The 21,107-nt window shown below is 38.6% G+C and overlaps 1 protein-coding gene across 1 annotated transcript in view; it reads right to left on the bottom strand.

Moving 5' to 3' along the window:
• LOC149257612 (disease resistance protein L6-like) overlaps positions 1 to 20,907 on the bottom strand; it is a 36,922-nt gene extending 16,015 nt beyond the window's left edge. The window contains exons 1-4 of the mRNA XM_089380639.1: positions 20,393 to 20,907; positions 19,210 to 20,284; positions 18,713 to 19,114; positions 18,204 to 18,329 (exon numbers count right to left, since the gene is read on the bottom strand). Of these exons, the coding sequence (XP_089236765.1) occupies positions 18,204 to 18,329; positions 18,713 to 19,114; positions 19,210 to 20,284; positions 20,393 to 20,907 (2,118 nt within the window). The remainder of the gene's footprint in view (positions 1 to 18,203; positions 18,330 to 18,712; positions 19,115 to 19,209; positions 20,285 to 20,392) is intronic.
• Between the last annotated feature and the right edge of the window lie 200 nt (positions 20,908 to 21,107).

Raw genomic sequence — 21,107 nt, 5'->3', positions numbered from 1 at the left:
GCAGAGAAACAAACCCATGTACACTCATCTAGAAGGGAATTGGAGGAAGGAATATGCTACTTCAGGTGAAGTAGTAGAGGCTACCATTTATAGGCAACTTGGGGGTTCACTTATGTATTTGGTGGACATAGGATTGGACATATGATATGCAGTTAACCAACTTATTCAAGCAATGGTTAATCCAACCAAATTATATTGGAAGAAAACAAAGCATGTGTTGAGATATGTCAGAGGCACTACTCAGTTTGGTCTTTGGTACAGGCAAGCAGAGGGAGTGAAGTTGCAAGGCTTCACAAATTAAATTTGGGAAGGGAGTCCATCAAACAAGATGAGCACATTAGGAGGAATTTCCAGTGTTCGGTCAACAACGGTTCCTTGGTACAACAAGAAACAAATATTTCAGCAGAAGCATAATACATCATTGCAAGTCAAGCAAGATGTAAGGCTATCTGGATGAGAAAAATTCTTGTTGGGTTATTTGGTCATACGATGGATCCTACTATGATTTACTGTGACAATCATAGTTGTATCAAACTCTCTGAGAATCCAATATTTCATGATCGATCCAAGCATATCAACATCCGGTATCACCATCTACGAGATTGTGTGCAACGACGGATCATGTTGTTGGATTAAATTCCTCCATAGGAACAGGATGTAGATATTTTGACAAAGGCTTTGTCAAGAGGCAAATTCGAGTTCCATAGAGGCAAGATTGGGGTATCAGACAATCCCTTTCTTACTAAGAGGGGTGTTGAAAATCCAGCAAGAAATTCCTAATTTAATTTTGCCTTAATTAAATTAGGAAAAATTTGAATTTCAATTTTAGTAAAATACGTGGATGAATTTAAATGAGGTGATATGTCACTTACCACTTAGTTAAATCAGTTTATTTGAGTTGGAGACACTTGAGTTATGTTTAATTATGATTTCTTGCTATTTTCCAGCAATCTATTTCGCTTAATTTGAGTTATTGTGAGTTTAACTAGTTCTGATTGATTAAGAACTATTGGAAGGTCTAGTAGTGGGGTGTGTTCACTTTTGATCAACTATTTGACTCATCAATCAGCCCAGAATAATTGATGCATGCAGATAACTCGAGTTAACCAATTGATATTGGAGTTCAAGGGCAGTGTACTATCAATTGTACACAATTCCAAATTGTACAGGTGGTGTATGCAGTCAGATAAGGGCCTACAAGAATTGCACAATTCCAAATAGGCAATTTCCCTAATTAATAGGGGCTAATTCCTTATTGAACCGCGCAAGGAAATAGGGACTTGGATAGGCAATAATTTGGTTAAGTATTGGCCATAGTTAATTTGTGAAGTAGCGAGATAGATTATACTAGTGCAGAGGTTTCTTGGACTTGAGAAAGCATTGTATTTCTTCTATATTTTCTAACTCATGTAATACAGCTTAGAAGGGGTTTTGAGCAGTTTCTTTCCCATAGATAAATCACTAAGCATATGTGATTGAATCGTGTCTCATTTTTATTCTGTGATTTCTCGATCTTTAAATTGTTTCTGCTGATGAGTAGACTAGATTCAACTCTTTTGTTTTAGTAAATTACATAAGAAGTTTTGAATCTACAAGGAATTTCTACATTATTTTTCTAGCTCGACCCCTCTCTTCCTCCAATACTAACTTATCTCTTGAATCTTCTTGTTTAAGTTTCTTAATTCTTCCAACATCTCCCTCTTCAAGGCTTTTCCCATGGTAGCAGTTTCTTGGTCTCTAATGGAGCTTCTTTGAAATTATATGTTTCATAAATTGTAGTCATGTGGCCTATTAATTTTGTCAAAATGGATCCTCTACAAAACTGAGTGCAATATAAAATTTTAACTACTATTCTAGTGTTCATTAATGGGCATGAATGTGCTCTATAATAGATCTAGTTCCATGATTAGGTTTACTTAGTTGTAGTTGCAAGGTCAATGCCCAATAATAAAGTTAAGTGCACTTTTCAGTTTTGTTATGCTAGTAGAAAACACATTGTTTATTTAAATGTAAAATCAAACATTGTATGAACAAGACATGCAACTCAAATATCCCTATACAAGCAATCTAAAATTATGTGTTTGCAAAGGTTGATGTTTCAAGGTTAGCACTATACCATCATTACATATTGCAACATTGTGGCTTTTAAATATATTCTAGATAGATCAAAGTGTGCTCTAGCACATTAGGAGACATAATATTCTTTCAAAGTATATTTTCATATTAATGTGTTGATGGTTGTGGGTGAATGCCCAAGTGGGTGTATTGATGCTTTTGACTTACATAGAATTGAGAGGATAAGTATAACTAATTATCCACACAAGGACTATATGAAGTCACTAAACACTATTTTATTCTAGAAAATAGATCAAATGAGCAATCATTGTTGTTGGTAAACGATAAGAAAATCCTTGATTTCCCTAATGATAGGACTCAAAATCAACTTAAGGGAGTGAAATTACATTTTACCATTTTTCCATCAAATAGATTGGGGTGTTATTGTGGTAACATAGAGTCCAAATAAGATTTAAAATAGAGTATTCGATCACACAACAAAATAAGCATGACATACAATAGAGATTTCCAATATGCAATAAACACATATTTTTTCATGGAAACACTAAGAAAGAAAACAAAATTTTATGGGATTTTATTGAGCAAGAAATAGATTACAAAAGGGTGAGCTATACACATATTTATCATAATGTTACTCATTGGTAGGAAATTTGCATATGTGTAGAAATTTGATAGAAATTGCAATTGCTCAAGATTTCAAACTAAAAAACAAGAGACATAATTCTACTCTAATAATCTGTGGAATGGAAATCACAATTTAGAACAACATTCAATAAGAAAAACCATAAGTACACAGTGATTTCTAGGGGAACCTTGCTAGGAAAAACCCCTCAAGCCTCTTTGCATTAATCAGTTGAATAGAGAAACTATTACAATTGCTTGCTCTAGCTCTGAGCACAACTTGCAAAAGAATAATTGTTCTCTCTGCTGAATGAGAAACTCTGGCCAACACTTATCCCATTATCTGCTCATCTAGCCTCCTATTTCCTTGCACATTTCTTGAGGAAATTAGCCTCTAAAATATAGGAATTTTCACCTCTTTTCTTGTGCAATTCCCAAGGATTGATCTCGTGACTGCATGCAACAATTGTACACTCAAATTATTATACAACTCATATTACACTTCCTTTCCATCTCCATTCCAGCTAAGGAATTCGAATTCCATGCATGCATTAGCTATTTTAGGTTGATTGGTCAGTTAATTGACAGATCTTTGAGTTAGATAGTTGTCCCACTGCATAACTAACCTTCAACTGACTCTATCAATAGTTAGAGGTCAGTTAATTGAATACAACTGAAAATACCGAAAGATATTCCTAAACTTTAGCAACCACATCTGCATAACTCAACTCCAAGCCCTCTAACTCGAATTTATTGAACTACTAGAGTGAAAAGAGCCATGCCACACTAGTTAACTACCTCCAAGTTGTCCTGTTGATGTGGAAATTTGATTTACTCAATTTGACTAAGGCTAAAGTCAAATTGAGCCTTTCTTGCTACATTTTTTTAACACTATGTCATGGCTTAACAAAAATCCTCACTCATCGTGGGATATATTCAATGTCTATCCTCCTCTAATCATCGAGCATATTGCTTCTGTGAGATATCATATTTGTTGCAACAAATCCTCATTTCCTTCTTGTCTCTCCTCTTTATTTAATGTCCCTCTACATCACAATGTTCATTTTGAATGGTTTTCCTTGGAAGGCCAACAATCACATGGTTCATTTAAATTTCCAAATAAATTTTGTACATTTCCTAAACTTTGTTAAAAATAAAAATAAATGTTAATTACAAAGTTTACAAAGATATTTCGTGATGTTCCAATTCAAATGATTATAAGCTTGACCACCAACACTTCTTAAAGAAACCAATGGCTCATTAGCTCCCTTGAAAACATTAACTTCCCTACATTTGGAAAGAGATTAACTAGGTCAATCTTTGGTTTCTAATAACATACCTAACATGAAGTTGGCATCACATTACCTTATCACCATCTTCTCTCAAGCTAGGTGATGACTTCTTTGATGATGAATTATAAAATTAAGCAACTTTAAAATTACTTAGATTTTTTTTTTCTAAACCTATATTTCTAAATCCAATATCTCTTTTAACATATTAGTGACTTTCCTAAGAAATAAATATTTGTATCGGATACTTATTCATATTTCTAAACTTTCAATAATATCTACTCAAACAAGTTTCTATGCATCCTCCCCGCCCCTAACTTTCCTCCTATGTGTTGACTTTATCAACGCGATCCATGAGGTATTATATGGAATCTTCCTCTGGTTCAGGAGGCCATTTTCCTTAGTAAGTTGTTGCACAAAAGTTCCATATAACCAATTAGGGATTTAGGTGATGAAATAAATGCAAGATGTGGGTTTACAAGCAACCCCTCCTCCTTCAAACCTTTGAATTTATGTCCGCTTCTCGGTTAACCAATGTGTTACATTTTCATATAATTTACATGAATTACATTGAATCATAATAATGTTTATCAAAGGGTTGACAAAAAGGTCTATCACATGATATCTCAGCCTTAACAATAACTCATATATGCATAAAATTCTTCACAATAAGCCTTCAAAAACTATTATAAATATGCAATATCCAATGATTTAGGGGCTAGTCTACTCAATAAGTTTGATGTCTATTCTGATAGGGGTTACTAATTAGTCATTTAAAAAGCCTCGACCTACTCCAAAACAAGTCTAAAGGCTTCCTAGAATTTGGTCTACTCAAGCACAAAAAATTGGCTTTCACTCTATTCTATAATCCAACCTATCTAAAGCCCGCAACTAAGGTAATTTATATCTACAACCAAGACAATTTGGGCCTAAAAAAAAAGGAAATTTAGGCATGCAACCATGTGTAACTCTTGCCTACAACCAATTCAATTTTGGCCTACAAAAAAATATATAAAAGGGTTTCTTCGATTCACAATTGGGGCCAAATTTATATCAACAAATTGCTCTAGTTTCGACCTATCTTTCCCTCTCAAAGCCAACCTAAAACCTTTCTCTAAAATAGTGAAGAATATCCTCCTATAAACTCTGCAATCCTCCCTATCACAACACAATATTCCTTATCAGATAGAAATCCTTAGCTTGGCCATGTCTCTACTAGGCTTGACCTTGTGGTTTGTCACAAACCTTATTATTTACCCAGAACCCAAGATGATATGCTCAAATGAGTCACACGAGTGGAATATATCATTGGAGAAATTTTGAGGTCTAAAATGGGCCTCAAAAAAAAAAATGCCCAAAATCAACTTTATAAAAACCAATAGGATTCAAGATGATTATGTCAACCATGGGCGATGATTCACCATTTCTGGAATAAAAAAATAAAAAGGTTTAAAAAAAGCTATTTTTTCAACTTGTATTTTCAAATGATTTGCCTACATTGTTACTCAAATTTCGAGCGGGGGCACTTTTTGGATGAAATTTTAAATTCCTTATCCAAGGAGTACCCATGTTGCATACTTTCAATGGACACTGCTACACGAAAAATGAAAAATACATGAAAAATGTGATTACAATAACATTTTTTCATGTAGCAGGGTCCATCGAAATTATTCAAAACTAGTACTCATTGAATGAGTAATTAAATTCTACATCCAACGAGTGTTTCCACTCAAAATTTGAGTAAACATATAGGGAAATAAGTTGAAAATACAAGTTGAAAAAGTAGTTTTTTCTTTTTTCCCTCTAAAATTTGATGATGTAATCTAATCTTATTTTATTATTTCCACTATTATTTTATAATATTCCTTAGGAGGCCCATTTTAGACCTCCAAATTTCTCTAATGATAGTGTTTTATGTCATCATTTTGGGGGTGACTTTAGTCAATTTGTGTTTGGGTTGACCTGTCCACTTGTTGGGCCAACTTGTGCAAAGCTTGTGCACACACACACATATATAGATATATTCAAAAATCCATTTCTCCTCAAATGCGAGGAGTTAAAAGGTGTGTCACCTATCAATGGAAAGGTCTTGAAAAAGGTTAGTTGTTTATGCAACTATCTCCTTCATTTGGAAAACATTTGACATCAATAAAAATCCATTTTCAACACCCTCATAGTATATATTTTTGGATTATGATATGTTTTTATCATATATGTTACGACGTACTATCTAATGGAATGGAATTTTACCTATCAATGTTTGTGAAGGAGTCCTAGCATTTAACAAGTTATTTTTCCAACCCATCCCCTCTCTTCCTCCAACACTAACTTTTCTCTTGAATCTTCCCATTTAAGTCTCTTAAGGCTTTCAACATCTCCCTCTTCAAGCCTTTTCCCATGGTAGTAGTTTTTAGGTCTCTAATGGACCTTATTTGATATTATATGATTCATAAATTGTAGGCATGTGACCTATTCGATTTTTCAAAATGTATCCTCTACAAAAAAATGAAAATTATGTGTTTATCAATTTGAACTTTAAACTGAGTGTAATATACAATTTTAACTACTATACTAGTGTTCATTGATGGGCATGAATGTGCTCTATTATAGATCTAGTTCCATGATATGGTTTACTTAGTTGTAGTGGCAAGGTCATTGCCCTACAATAAAGTTAAGTGCACTTTCAATTTTTTTATGCTAGTGGAAAACACATTGTTTATTTAAATGTCAAATCAAACATTGTATCAACAACACATGCAATTCAAAAACCCATATTCAAGCAATATAATTTTATATGTTTGCAAGGGTTGATGAATGTAGGTTAACACTACATCGTCTTTACATATTGCAGCATTGTGGATTTTAGATATATCCTTGATAGATCAAAGTGTGCTCTAGCTCATTAGAAGACACAATATTCTTGCAAAGTATATTTTTATATTAATGTGTTGGTGGTTGTGGGTGAATGCCCAAGTTCATGGGTTTGAGGATGTATTGATGCTTTTGAATTACATAGAATTGAGAGGATGGGTATAGCTAATGATCCACACAAGGACTATAGGAAGTCACTAAATAATATTTCATTCTAGCAAATAGAGCAAATTATCAATCACTATCATTGGTACACGACAAACAAATCCTTTGCTTCCTTAATATGAGGACTCAAAATCAACTGAACTGAGTGCAAATACATTTTACCTTTTTTCCATTGAATGGACTGGGGTGTTCTTGTGGTAACACAAATCCAAATAAGATTTAAACTAGAGATTTCAATCACACAACAACATAAACACAACATGCAATAGAGATTTCCATTATGCAATAAACACATATTTTTCCATGGAAACTCTAAGTAGGAAAACTAGATTTGATGGGATTTTATTGAGCAAGAAATTAATTACAAAAGGGTGAGCTATACACATATTTAGTGTATTGTTACTCACTAGTAGGAAATTTTCATATGGTTATGGCTTAACAACAAACCTCACTCACCATGGGATAGATTCAATTTCTATTCTCCTCTAATCATCAAGCATATTTCTTCTTTAAGCTACCATCTTTGCTGCTACACTTCCTCATTTCCTTCTTGTCTCTCCTCTTTATTGAATCTCCCTCTTCATCACAATGTTCATTTTTAATGGTTTACCGTGGAAGGCCAACAATCACAATGGTTCATTTAAAATTCCAAATAAATTTTGTACATTTCCCAAACTTTGTCAAAAATAAAAATAAATGTTAATTGCAATGTTTACAAAAACATTTTGAGAGGATCTAATTCAGATCATTATAGGTTTTCCCACCAACACTCTGAAGGAAACCAAATAGCTCATTAGGTCCCTTCAAACATTAACTTCCCTACATTTTACAAGAAATTAATTAATTCAATCTTTGGTTTCCAATGGCATACATAACATTAACTTGCCATCTCGTTACCTTATCATCGTCTTCTCTCAAACTATGACTTCTTTGCTAATAAATTATAAAATGAGGCATCCTTTAATTTTTTAATTTTTTTTTAACTTATGTTTCTAAATCCAATATCTCTTCTAACATAATAGTAACTTTCTTTATATATATATGAATGATACCTATTCATATTTCTAAACTTTCAAGAATATCTACTCAAACAAGTTAAAAGAAATTATCTACTAAATTTTTAGAAAATAAAATACATAAGGAAAAATAAATGGCCTTTATAAAACTCTTTTATTACTCTAAAAAAACACACTTTAATACTTTTTACCTCTAACATAATAATAATAATAATAAAATCTTCAATCTCTCTAACCTGCTCTTATTATATTTAATTTTAAGAGTATATTGCCTTCCTTTTCACTTTAGCATATGAAAAACTTCATAGAATATATTGGCTTCCTCTACACTTTAGCATAGGGAAAACTTCTTAGGACAAATTAAAATTATTTTATTTTAAACGGAATCCATTTAGTTTTTTAAGTGTTCACTATATATTTAATTTTGTATAAAAATTTTGTGTATTTAATTTTATGAGTATAGTTGGTTTCTTTACACTTTTCCATATAGCATAGGGAAAACTTCTACAAAATTATGTTGAATTAAAATTATGAACCACAAATTGATAATCAACACCAAGGTAATCCAATTATGACACCAACCATTATGTCTTCCAATGCACTACTCACAAAAACACACACTAAATGATTAATCATTAATTAATAATGATAAATGCAAGACTCCAAAATCATATTAAATAAATATTTAAATGGAGTTGTCTTTAGTATGACTTTTGGACTTTCCGGCGCTGGAATCTGGCGGAAAAATTTGAGGTGAAATCTTTATTTGTGTTATTTAAACTGGTTTTCTGAGTGTATATATGGATTCAACACCATTAAAAACCCCTAGGGCACTTAGATTGTGCATGATTATCCATCAATCTTGTGATTTCAATAAATTCCTGCTGGATTTTAGAGAAATTAGACTGGAAAAGCTTCCAAAAAGTCTCACTAAAGACAAGTTGTATTTAAATTAATGTAAATCTGAGAAGACACATAAAATATACACATGGACCTGCTCATCATGACTAATCGGCACTCTCCAAAGATAGTAATGATTTAATTATGCTTGCATTGTACAACTCTCTTCTTCTACTTTGTTATTCGTAATTCTAGTCCTTCTTCCAATCGTTGGTGTAGTTGTTCCATTACTCCCTCACCCCACTTGAGCTTCGGAAATTCAGAGACAATAAGGAAACTTAAGGACGGACATTGTTCAACACCTTCCTAGTCATCTAACTGAGAGCACCCAGAAACACTAAGCATGCGAAGCTTTGTGCACTGCGTCGACCCTCTCACTTTCTTTAGTTTCACACATATATAGACCCAAAAATCCTACAAAGACCTCAAATGTTCAAGCCCTAGAATCTCTTCTAATTGGCGTCCATCAACCATCCACAATATCTTCAAATTCCTCAAGTCACGTAGCTAGGGGAGTTTTCTTATGGGACAACTCCCTACTCTTAGCTCAATTAACTGAGTCAACAGTCTAACAGAAGTCGTCAAACATTTCAATTCCTCCAATTTGACCAATGTCAATCTCTTCAAGTTCCTTAAGTTGGTGAGTGAGTGGGGGAGTTCGCTAATGAGACAAATATATATATATATATATATATATATATATATATATATATATATATATATATATATATATATATATATTCAAAAATCCATTTCTCCTCAACTATGAGGAGTCAATAGGTGTTCTACCTATCACTATAAAGGTCTTCAAAAATGCAAGTTGTTTATGTAACTTTCTCTTTCATTTGGAGGTCAACCTTTGGTATCAATAGAAACCTTATTCAACGCCCTCATAGTATACACTTTTTCTTTTTGATATGTTTTTATCATATATGGTATGACAAATTATCCGATGAAATATCCATAGAATTTTACCTATTAATGGTTGTGAAGGAGCCCTACCATTTGGCAGGTTATTTTTCCAACTCATCCCCTTCCTTCCTCCAATTGATACTAAATTTTCTCTTGAATCTGCTTGTTTAAGTTTATTAATTCTTCCAACAACTCCCTCTTCAAGGCTTTTTCCATGGTAGCAGTTTCTAGGTCTCTAATGGAGGTTCTTTGATATTATAAATTTCATAAATTTTAGGCATGTGGCCTATTTGTTTTGTTAAAATGGATCCTCTACAAAACTGAGTGCAATATAACATTTTGACAACTATGCTAGTGTTCACTAATGGGTATGAATGTGCTTTAGAATAGATCTAGTTCCATGATTTGGTTTACTCAGTTGTAGTGGCAAGGTCAATGCCCAACAATAAAGTTAAGCACGCTTTTCAATTTTGTTATGCTGGTGGAAAACACATTGTTTATTTAAATGTCAAATCAAACATTGTATCAACAACGCATGCAATTCAAAAACCCATATATAAGAAAAATAATTTTATATGTTTGCAAAGGTTGATGTTTGTAGGTTAGCACTATACCATCATTACATATTGTAATACTATGGCTTTTAGATATATTCTAGATAGATAAAAGTGTGATCTAACACATTAGGAGACACAATATTATTGCAAAGTATATTTTCATATTGAATGTGTTGATGGTTGCGGGTCAATGCCCAAGTTCATCGGTTTGAGGATGTATTGATGCTTTTGACTTACATGGAATTGACAGGACAAGTATAACTAATGATCCACACAAGGACTATAGGAAGTCACTGAACAATATTTGATTCTAGCAAATAGAGTGTTGACGGTGCTGGACCCGCCAACATTCAGGGGATCACCCCTGTATGAAGTCCCAAATAGACCTCACACCGTTTGGTGTGGGAGTCCCATCTGATATGATGACCCGGTTGCCATTGTCTTAAAGATTTGCCTCAACTCCTATTTGTCAGCACAAGAGAGTGGTATGCTTTGTCTTCGGGAAGTGAGGTTCGCGTGCCTAGTGAGTGTAAGTGAACTTGTGTCAATGGTTCTTTCACTGTGAGGGGAAGAGGATGAAGGTGAGTTCCAGGTTGAAATGGATCATTCCCAACTCGGCTAGTAACACACAACACAATAGGACATACACAGCTTCCGGCGGAGCAGTCCACATGGATGAGGCAGTCACAACATACCAGGTAAGATAACACGTACAACACTCATGGATCAGTCCGAACGAGTGCGACGGTTATTACAACAAGGTTCATGTGAAAGGTTTGTCTAATGTCCGGGAGAGTAGTCTACATGGACGAGACAACGTTAACAACATATACAACACATTTCCATTAATAGATTATGCATTACAGCAAATGAAACAGTTCAGAAGTAGAACACATGTTAAAGCAACATGCATTACAAGTGTTAAAGATCAGTCTTACAACATATACAATACATGTGTGAAAACATGTTGGCCTGTTAGAAGGTTTCTTAATTAAGAGAAAGTTCCAAGACACATCGTTGCACCATACATCACTAACCCCGAGTGCGGGGCGTTGCGGCCACTACTTACTCCTCAAAGAAAATATTACAGACTCTCTTGGCTATGTGGGAGGAGCTGAGGTGAAAAGTCCTTTCCACGGACAAATGAGGGGATATTTATAGCCAAGGGTGAAACTGACCCTTGTGGTTGTTTGACTACCATCATGACCGTTCGACTTCCATGACTTTTTGTTTACATGACTCTATGTTCAACAAGTGGGTCTCTTGGACTTCCACGTTAAATAACATTGATTGAAAACATAGCCCTTAGTGGAGATGTGGGCGACATGACTCATGACATGACTGGACATGACTTGACATGACAGTGCTGGTACACTCGTGTTGCTGCTGGAGTGCATGTCGAGCTATAGTGCTGTTGGGTGATGGATGTCTTCATGGTGTATCATAGCTTCACCTCCGCATGGCGAAGTGCACGGAGTCTTTGATGGTCCTTGGTTCGCTTAATGAGGCTTTAACATGTTATTCCTTGCTTGCATGTTGGAAGGCTTGACAAGCTCATTTGTTCGCGAAGGTGCATGTTCATCGCGTTTGTCCGCTTTGCATGGTTCGCTCATTCGTCCATTGGTGAACCTGTCCTTTTGCATGTGCTCCCTTTGTTCATCCAATTCATCATCTTGCCATGTTTTTTGGTGTACCTGTACCTGCAGTCACTCATGACGAGACAACATCAAATCCAAAACCTCCTAGTCTACCATGAAACATGATCATTTCGGATGCAGGTAACCAATAGAGGCAGCAAGGTAGTGAAGCGAGATGATGGCTCCGGGCACTACTGATGAAAACTACGCAAGAGTCATTGAGTGATGGAGATGGGCAATCTATTATGCTCTTAACCAGCAAAATGATACCCAAATACAGAATATGCGAAGAAAAGATGCCCAGAACACAGAATAGCAATGATTTTATTATTCAGAGAGTAATGTTCACTTGCCTCTTCGAGGGGGCAACCTCCAATAGAGCAGAGCTCGATTACAAAATAAGACACGATGCTCCTCGCAGGGAGTCTCTATCCTTTATATATGACTCATACATGCAATACCACGAGCCAATACCGTGGGTTTTATTAATAACATCTATCTAATACTACGGCCCATTTGCAACTAACTGTGGTTTCGTCATTAATTGCGGATTAACCACTTACAATTATTAATATGGGCTTTATTGACTCTTGACTATGACGTGATCCCATTACATAAATAAGGGGGTTAGGGTGGGACCCTAACATGCCCTCCCCCTTAAGACTAGCCTTGTCCTCAAGGCTGAAGCTGCGGAAACTGCTGAAGAATAGTGGCTGGTTCCCAAGTTGCATCTTTCGGAGAGGTGTCTTTCCATTTGACGAGGACTTCCTTAATCATGCGGCCGCGCAGTTGCTTGTCTCGTGTGTCTAGGACCTATTCGGGTTGAAGCCAGATGGACCCTTCTTCGTCCAATTCAGGTAGACTGGTCTGAATTCTGCAATTGTTCCCAATCACTTTCTTGAGGCATGAGACATGGAAAACTGGATGGATTTTTGCAGTAGGTGGCAAGTCCAACTTGTAGGCCACTTCTCCAATGCGCTGAAGTACTTGATATGGTCCGTAGAATTTGGGAGAGAGTTTCTGACACCCCTTGTATTTGAGTGATGTTTGCTTATATGGTTGGAGCCGTAAAAAGACCTGATCCCCTTCTTGAAATTGGCGCTCTGAGCGATGCTGGTCTACCTGTTGCTTCATGCAGTTCTGAGCTTGATGAAGATTCTCTCGAAGATGGGCGAGCATGGTTGCGCGGTGTTGTAGGAGTTGATCCACTGCTTGTACTTTTGAGCATCCCTTGAGATACGAAGTAGGTGAAGGCGGGAGTTGACCATATACTGCTTCATAGGGAGTCATTTTGGTGGTGGCATGATAGTTGGTGTTATACCACCATTCAGCCAGAGGTAGCCACTGTACCCAAAGGTGTTGCTTTTCTGAAGTGAAACACCTAAGGTAGGTTTCTAGACATTTGTTGACGGCTTCGGTTTGACCATCTGTTTGCGGATGATAGGAAGTACTGAGTTTTAGTTGAGTGCCTTGTATTCTGAAGAGTTCCTGCCAAAAATTACTGGTGAAGATCGGGTCGCGGTCGGACACAATAGAAGTGGGCATGCCATGCAATTTGAAGATATGATCCATGAAAGATTGAGCAACCAAAGTTGGTGTAAACGGGTGGGGTAGGGCGCAGAAATGAGCATACTTCGACAGTTGGTCCACAACCACCATGATGACTGACTTGTTCCCTGACTTTGGAAGACCTGTAATGAAATCCATAGAAACCTCCGTCCAAATTGATGCCGGAATGGGCAATGGTTGTAATGTGCCTGGTGTGTTGACGGTTTCCCCTTTATGGCGTTGACAGACATCGCATTCTGCTACGAAAGTAAGGATGTCCTTTTTCATGCCTGTCCAAAAAAATGATCTTCTGGTGCGAGCATACGTCTTCTGAAAGCCCGAATGTCCTGCAATGGGAGATGAGTGCAATTCTGCCAAAATGCGACTTTTGAGGGTGGATGTTGGTGATATTACGGCTCTGTCCTTGTAGCGAAGAATATCATCCTGCCACGAGTAGCCCTTGGTGGAATTTGGATCTACCTGCAATTGAGAAATGAGTTGGGAGAGCCCGGGGTGTGAAAACCATTCCCTGCGAGCCTCTTCAATCCATTCTGGAATGGGGAGGGAAATTGCTAGCAGAGTACTTTCCTCCTCAAATTGGCGAGATAATGCATCTGCTACACTATTGTCTTTCCCTTTCTTGTAAATGATCTCATAATCATATCCCAGCATTTTGGCTAGCCATTTATTTTGTTGTGGGGAGGATAGGCGTTGCTCCAAAAAATATTTAAGACTGTGATGATCTGTGCGGATTTGGAAATGTTGCCCCAATAAGTAAGGTCACCAGGTCTCGACTACATGTAAGATGGCCATCATTTCCTTCTCGTAGGTAGATTGGCCCAGATTCCTCCCACTGAGTTGTTGGCTTGTGAAGGCCAACGGTCGCCCTTCCTGCATTAAGACTGCCCCAATACCTGTACCCGAAGCATCACATTCAATGACAAAAGATTTGGTGAAGTCAGGTAGTGCTAAGACTGGAGTGGAACACATGGCACTTTTTAGAGCTTTAAAGGCCTGTTGTGCTTCCTCATTCCAGAAGAATGAATTTTTCTTTAGGAGTTGGGTGAGGGGCTTCGCTATGCGACCATAGTTGCGGACAAATTTACGATAATAGCCTGTGAGACCCAAAAATCCTCTCAAGCTCTTCAAGGTCTTAGGTTGAGGCCATTCCTGCATTGCCTGGATCTTTTTGGGGTCCACCTTGACACCTTCATGCCCCACAATGTGGCCCAAATACTCTACTTCTGCCATGCCAAACGAACACTTGGACATCTTGACAAATAATTTATGCTTGCGGAGCAGTTGCAAGAGTAGATCTACATGCTGAAGATGTGCGGCCCAAGTGCAACTATAGATGAGGATGTCATCAAAGAAGACAAGAAAAAATTTCCTGAGATATGGTTTGAGAATGTGGTTCATAAGGCTCTGAAAAGTAGAGGGGGCATTACAAAGACCAAATGGCATGACCAGGAATTCATAATGGCCTTCATGAGTTCGGAAAGCAGTCTTGGGGATGTCGACTTCCTTCATGCGAATTTGGTGGTAGCCTGAGTGAAGATCCAGCTTAGTGAAGAATTGAGCCCCATTGAGTTCATCCAGCAAATCATCAACCACAGGGATGGGAAATTTATCTTTGACTGTCAACTTATTGAGGGCCCTGAAGTCGGGACACATCCGCCACTCCCCATCTTTCTTGACCACCATGACCACTGGGGATGAATAAGGACTAATGCTGGGATGAATGACACCTGCTTCCAAAAGTTCCTTGATGATTTTTTCTATTTCATTCTTTTGGGTGAACGGATATCTGTATGGGCGCACATTTGGGGGTTGGGCCCCTGGAACCAAGGTGATGCTATGATCATGTTCCCCTCGTGAGGGTGGAAGCTCATGAGGCTTGTCAACGACCGACAGATGGTTATTTAAAATCTGTTGCATCCCAGGATGAATTGGCAGAGGCTTGGTTTCGACTGCCTGGATGGCATTAAATTGAGCTACAACTCCATGATTGCCCTTTTTTAACAATTTTTCCATCCTATGCGAGCTGATAATAGAGGGGGCTCCCGCCTGGAGTCCACGGAGGGTATGTGTGTAGTTGTTCTGCTTAAAACTCATATATAACTCCTGGAAATCCATTGTCATTGGCCCAAGAGTGCGGAGCCATTCAGCGCCGAGGACAATGTCGCAACCCCCCATGTGTATGGCAAACATGTGAGTTTTCAACTGATAATCCCCCATTTGAAGTTTGACATTTTCACAGCGGCCTTCACATTTCATTGTGCCTCCATCCGCAATTTGAACTTGGAAGTTAGAAACTGCTCGTACAAAACAATGCACTGCTTCTGCGACTTTTTGATGGATGAAATTATGTGTACTTCCACTATCAATCAAGACTACTACTGGGTGATGTTTAATAAAACCTCTGATTTTGAGAGTTTGAGGGGAAGAAATCCCTGCCAAAGCATGCAACGAAATAACTGGTTCGTCAGAGACATTTTCCTTTTGGTTTTCTTCTTCTAGTGGCTCATGTTCCTCCAGTGGTGGATCTTCCTCTGTTGAGCTGTAGTCAGTGGCATCAATTTGAAAAAATTTGGGCTCCTTGCATTTATGACCTGGGGAGTATTTTTCATCACAGTAGTAACATAGGCCTTGCTTTCTTCTTTCGGCCATTTCCGCAGGTGACACCTTTTGGACCTTAAGTGTTTGAGTCGTGTTGTGAGCCTGTGGGGGGCGACCTTTAGCGAAGAAATTTGGGCGACTGTATTGGGCTGCTAATGCACGTTCCAGGTTACAAGCTACCTTGCAAGCCTCCGTCCATGTGGGAGGGTGGTGCAGTAGGACTTGGGCTTTGATAGTTTCTTTAAGACCGCTGATAAAACATTCAGTGTAGAACACATCTGAGAGACCCCAAGTGCGGAAGGCTAAGGCTTCAAAAGCTGTAATATATTCATCCACTGTACCAGTCTGTCGGAGCTTAGTAAGACGACCCAAAAAAGATGATTCCTGGTCAAAGCGATCTTGAAGAGCTTTGGTGAATTTGGTCCAAGTCTTAAAAGGTCCAGTGCAACGTTGATGCCATTCCCACCATTGCCACCTTTCATTGTCCAAGTACATGCTCCCCAACATAAGCTGAGTCTCATCATCGAAGATGCGATTTAGTTTGAAATACTGTTCCATTTGTGCTATCCATGCCGACGGGTGAGAACCGTCAAATTTATGCATATCCAACTTGGGAGGTCGCTGACTGGGTTGTGGGTGGGTGTGCCAGACGTGAGGAGAGTGGCTAGACTCACCCTCATTGTGTTCATTGCCATTATACGCCTCCTCGTGGGCTTGCTCCTTGCCCTTCGGGCCTATTTTCTCGACCATGCTACATAGTCCGGTAAGCTGAATGTGGAGGTTTTGCAATGATTCTTCAAGTTTGTCCATCCTTTCATTGGCCATCGCTTGAGCTCTAGTTTCTACCATACACCAACCGGATTTTTTGAAAATTGGGACCGCCTAAAAATTTTTTTCACTAAGAAGTGAATGGTACCACCGTGCTCAGCTCGTCGTCCTGATTCTAATGGGCTAGATTCTGATGGGCCCTGGTATAGGAACCCTTCACAACGACTCCGATCTGGTGGATCTGAGAGATCTGAATGGCGGATCTGATAGCTCGAGGCGGAGGAACAAACTGGTTCTGTGGATCTGATGGATCTAATAGATCGGAATGGTTGATCTGCGAACTCGAGACTGCAGGACTGATGTCTGCTGCTGCTGCACCCCTTTGCACAAGCGGATCTGGAAGAGATGATGTGTGATCCCCCGATAGAAAAGGGAACTATGGTCTTGAGGAGTGTCAGGTGCTACAGATCGCAATATACATAAGGGTCTGGCAGTAGTACTTGGCCCAATGTTTCAGGGCTCTAACTAAGGAGGATCGACCGTACCCTTAGCCGTACAACCCGACTACCCTATCGTACGGGTGAGTAATCTCTCTGAGTGCTGTTCTCAGTGTACTGTAGCTGCAAGACGACCGACGGTTTATCTATGGCGAGGTTTCAAGGGAGCCTAGGGGGCTTCCGATATACCCAGAGGGTACGTGGAAGACAGTCCGTGCGCGGTTCTGTCTAATGCGCTACTACTCGAAGGGGTACCCACAGGGGTTACAAGGGAGTCCAACAGACGTGACCACCTCTTGTATTTCCTGCGTGCATGCCTCCCCAAATCCGCAGGTTTATGCGCTCAACGACAGATCCCGTGGTTTAAAATCTTCGCGCACCCCTCAAGATTTATGTGCTCAAGCGTGCTTATATTTCTGAATGCTTCGCTTGATATGGTTAACTTTGAGCAATAATACAAGTCGAGATGTTTAAGTTTAATTAAATTCCCGAAGGATTCTGGCAGCATCTCCAAATTCCGGCAGTTTGAGAGAATGATTCTTCGGAGGTGAATTAAATTCCTGAAGGTTTCTGGCAGCCTCTCCAGCTTGCTGCATCCTGAGAGTTCAATGCACCGGAGGTTTCCTAGATCACCAAAGGAAGCTGGGAGTGACTTCAATTCTCGGCAGTTCCTTATCAGCAAGGTCTTCAATGACTGAAGCCGACAAAATTCTTCCGGCAATATTACTATTTTGTGTGGGTTCTCCCAGTCGTCTAAAATATTAATCCGTTCCAGGTACTCAAGCCGCCCTATAGAGTTAGGAATATTCCAGAGAACGCCTTCAATCTCTAAATCCCGCAACTGCGAAGGTGCCTGCAAAATGTTCCGTATTTCAACTATTTGAAAGATTCCTATAAACCAACCCTTTAAAAAAAAATCACGCTCAGACATATTAAATGCAGATTAACCATACAATCTTTGGAAAGAGCTAACCAGCCATCTATAGAGTATTTAATATTGAAATATATGCACGCAACTTAGCCCGATAACACGGGAGCGTCCAAATATTATTTAATGCCGAAATTGCCCGCTCCAGTGTTATCGCGTTAGGGAGCGTCCAAATATTATTTAATGCCGAAATTGCCCGCTCCAGTGTTATCGCGTTAAGTTGCGTGCATATATTTCGGTATTAAATACTCTATAGATGGCTAGTTAGCTCTTTCCTACAATCTTTAACTCAATAATTTTCTATGCACCTGACATTCGCCTTCCCACAATGACGTCCATTCCTTCCCGTGCACTTGTAAAACCCTCAAATTCTTCACTGGAATCCAGGAAGGAAGGTAACTCAATAATTTTCTATGCACCTGACATTCGCCTTCCCACAATGACGTCCATTCCTTCCCGTGCACTTGTAAAACCCTCAAATTCTTCACTGGAATCCAGGAAGGAAGAGAAGAGTAGGGACAGTTGTACCAGCGAAGCCATATGAGATTTGGTGAGTGCACCCTTTTCAAAATGCGCTCCAAGAGACCATCTTCACTCCCAGGAATTTGCAATATTCCTCTATGCCATCTCATTTCTGAGAGGCCGTTTGCATGGTCATCATCATATCTATTAGTTTGAACTGTCTTAATTCCCCGCACTCCCCTTATTACCTGTTCAATCTCGGGAAAAGACGACGAATTAAAAATGATTGTACACAGATCTTGAATTCAACAATTTATACAGGTATGAATGATTTAGCACTTACAGAGGATGGCTGCAACAAGTCATCCAGATTGTCAGTCCCACGCACCAATCCTGGAGCCTCGGCGATATCTCTTCCCAGATCACGAAGGTGATCATGCATATGTATCACATTCTTACTGTCCACTTCTACTAGGCACCTCTCTTCTAAATTTTGAAAACCTTTCCAGTTGCACCCGTCCCATATTCTGACGGCCATATCCCTGTCCTCGCCTATGAAAAAGCACGCAATATCTAGGAATATCTCCCGTTCCTCAGAATCGAGTGCATCGACACTAATTTGAAGACTCTCCTTTATGTCCTTGTGAAGTATCCGTCCAAGTTTGTCCAATTGTTCCTCCCAATAAGATTGCTTATTTTTTCCACAGAGGAGTGCCCCAAACACTTTCAAAGAGAGAGGTAGACCCCCACAGGCTTTTAAGAATTTATTTACAAGAGATTCAAACTGTGATGGTGGATAGGGTTGATGGAAGGCATGGGAGCAGAAGAGTTCCAGTGAATGTTGTTCGCTAAGCCCAGTTAGCTTATAAATGGATGAATTTTCAATTCCTGAGCTTGTGAGAATATCTTTATTTCTGGATGTAATCAATACTAAACTATCTGATCGAATAACAGTTTGATCAGGCACAAGTGCATCAACCTGTTCCACATTATCTACGTCATCTAAAACTAAAAAGATCTGAGAGGATGACAGACGCTCTTTAAGAAGGGTCTCTATAATTACACTGTCTCTTTCTAGATCTGACCCAGTCAAAACCTTGAGAAGTTCTCTCTGCAACGAAATTAAATCGCCTTTACCTGCATTGTCCCTTACATGAGGTAAAAAGCAACATCTGCTGTAATCCGAACTCTTTCTGTTGAAGAGTTCTTTTGCAAGGGTCGTCTTTCCCACACCACCCAACCCAACAATTCCCACGACTGGAGGCTTTTCCCACTGCTGCTGCTGCAATAAGACTTCATTTTCAAACAAATATACTTTTTCGTCCAAACCCTTGGGGTATTTAGCTACATGCAATGGTGATTTTGCCACCTTTTTCAACACACGTCTAACCACGTTCTCTACCAACTTCCCCTCGTCGCTGGTTATTCACAAGGGAATAAATTAAGCTAGTGAGAAACAAACGTTTATGTATATATCTATGCAATCAAAATTAATACAGTAACGAAAGATTAGTTAGAGTTGTTACCCGTTGAACATCTCCAGCTCAAAACCACTTATTTCTGAAACGCGAGAAAGACCATTTCTCCATTCTTTAATAGTGGTGGAGTTGTACCGCGACATCCATTCACGACTTTGAGGGTCATAAGTCTTCTTCTCTGACAATTTTTGGAGGGCATCAGCGTACTTTCCAGGTTTGCCTTGCGTATACCGAAGCTCGGCGGGCGTGACATGGTAAAAGACCGGGATGATGGTCTTTCCTGACTCCAGCATGAGGAGGAGTTCATTGAGACAACAACTTGATTCTGCATAGCCGGGTGAGAAAACCGCCACATGGACGGAGGCAGTCCTAATAGCACTTTCTATTTGGGAAGTCAGAGAGTCTCCTGGTTGCATTTCTGGCTTATCCAGAAAGACTCTCAATCCATGTTTCAAAAGGCCTTGGTACAGATGGCTGGCGAAAGTGTTCTTCACATCCGGGCCTCTGTGATTGATAAATATATCATAAGATTTATGGGCAGCAGTGGAAGATGATGTAGCCATTGGTAATTGAAAAATAGAAATAGGAGGAGATCAGAGACGATGGATATAATGGTCCACACTGTAAACTATAACATCCCTTGTGAAAAGTTAATATTAGTAAATAGTGAAAGTAATTATTGAACAAAGACTTTATTTTAAAATATATATAATCCTGTTATTAATTTTTATGTTAATGAAAGACAAATTGTGTTGATACTATT

Source organism: Pinus tabuliformis, chromosome 6 (genome assembly GCF_031772625.1).
Source record: "Pinus tabuliformis cultivar Carrire ecotype Pingquan chromosome 6, CPIR1, whole genome shotgun sequence".
NCBI lineage: Eukaryota > Viridiplantae > Streptophyta > Pinopsida > Pinales > Pinaceae > Pinus > Pinus tabuliformis.
The sequence above is the reverse complement of the archived record's forward strand: the minus strand, read 5'-3'. Positions and strand labels throughout refer to the sequence as shown.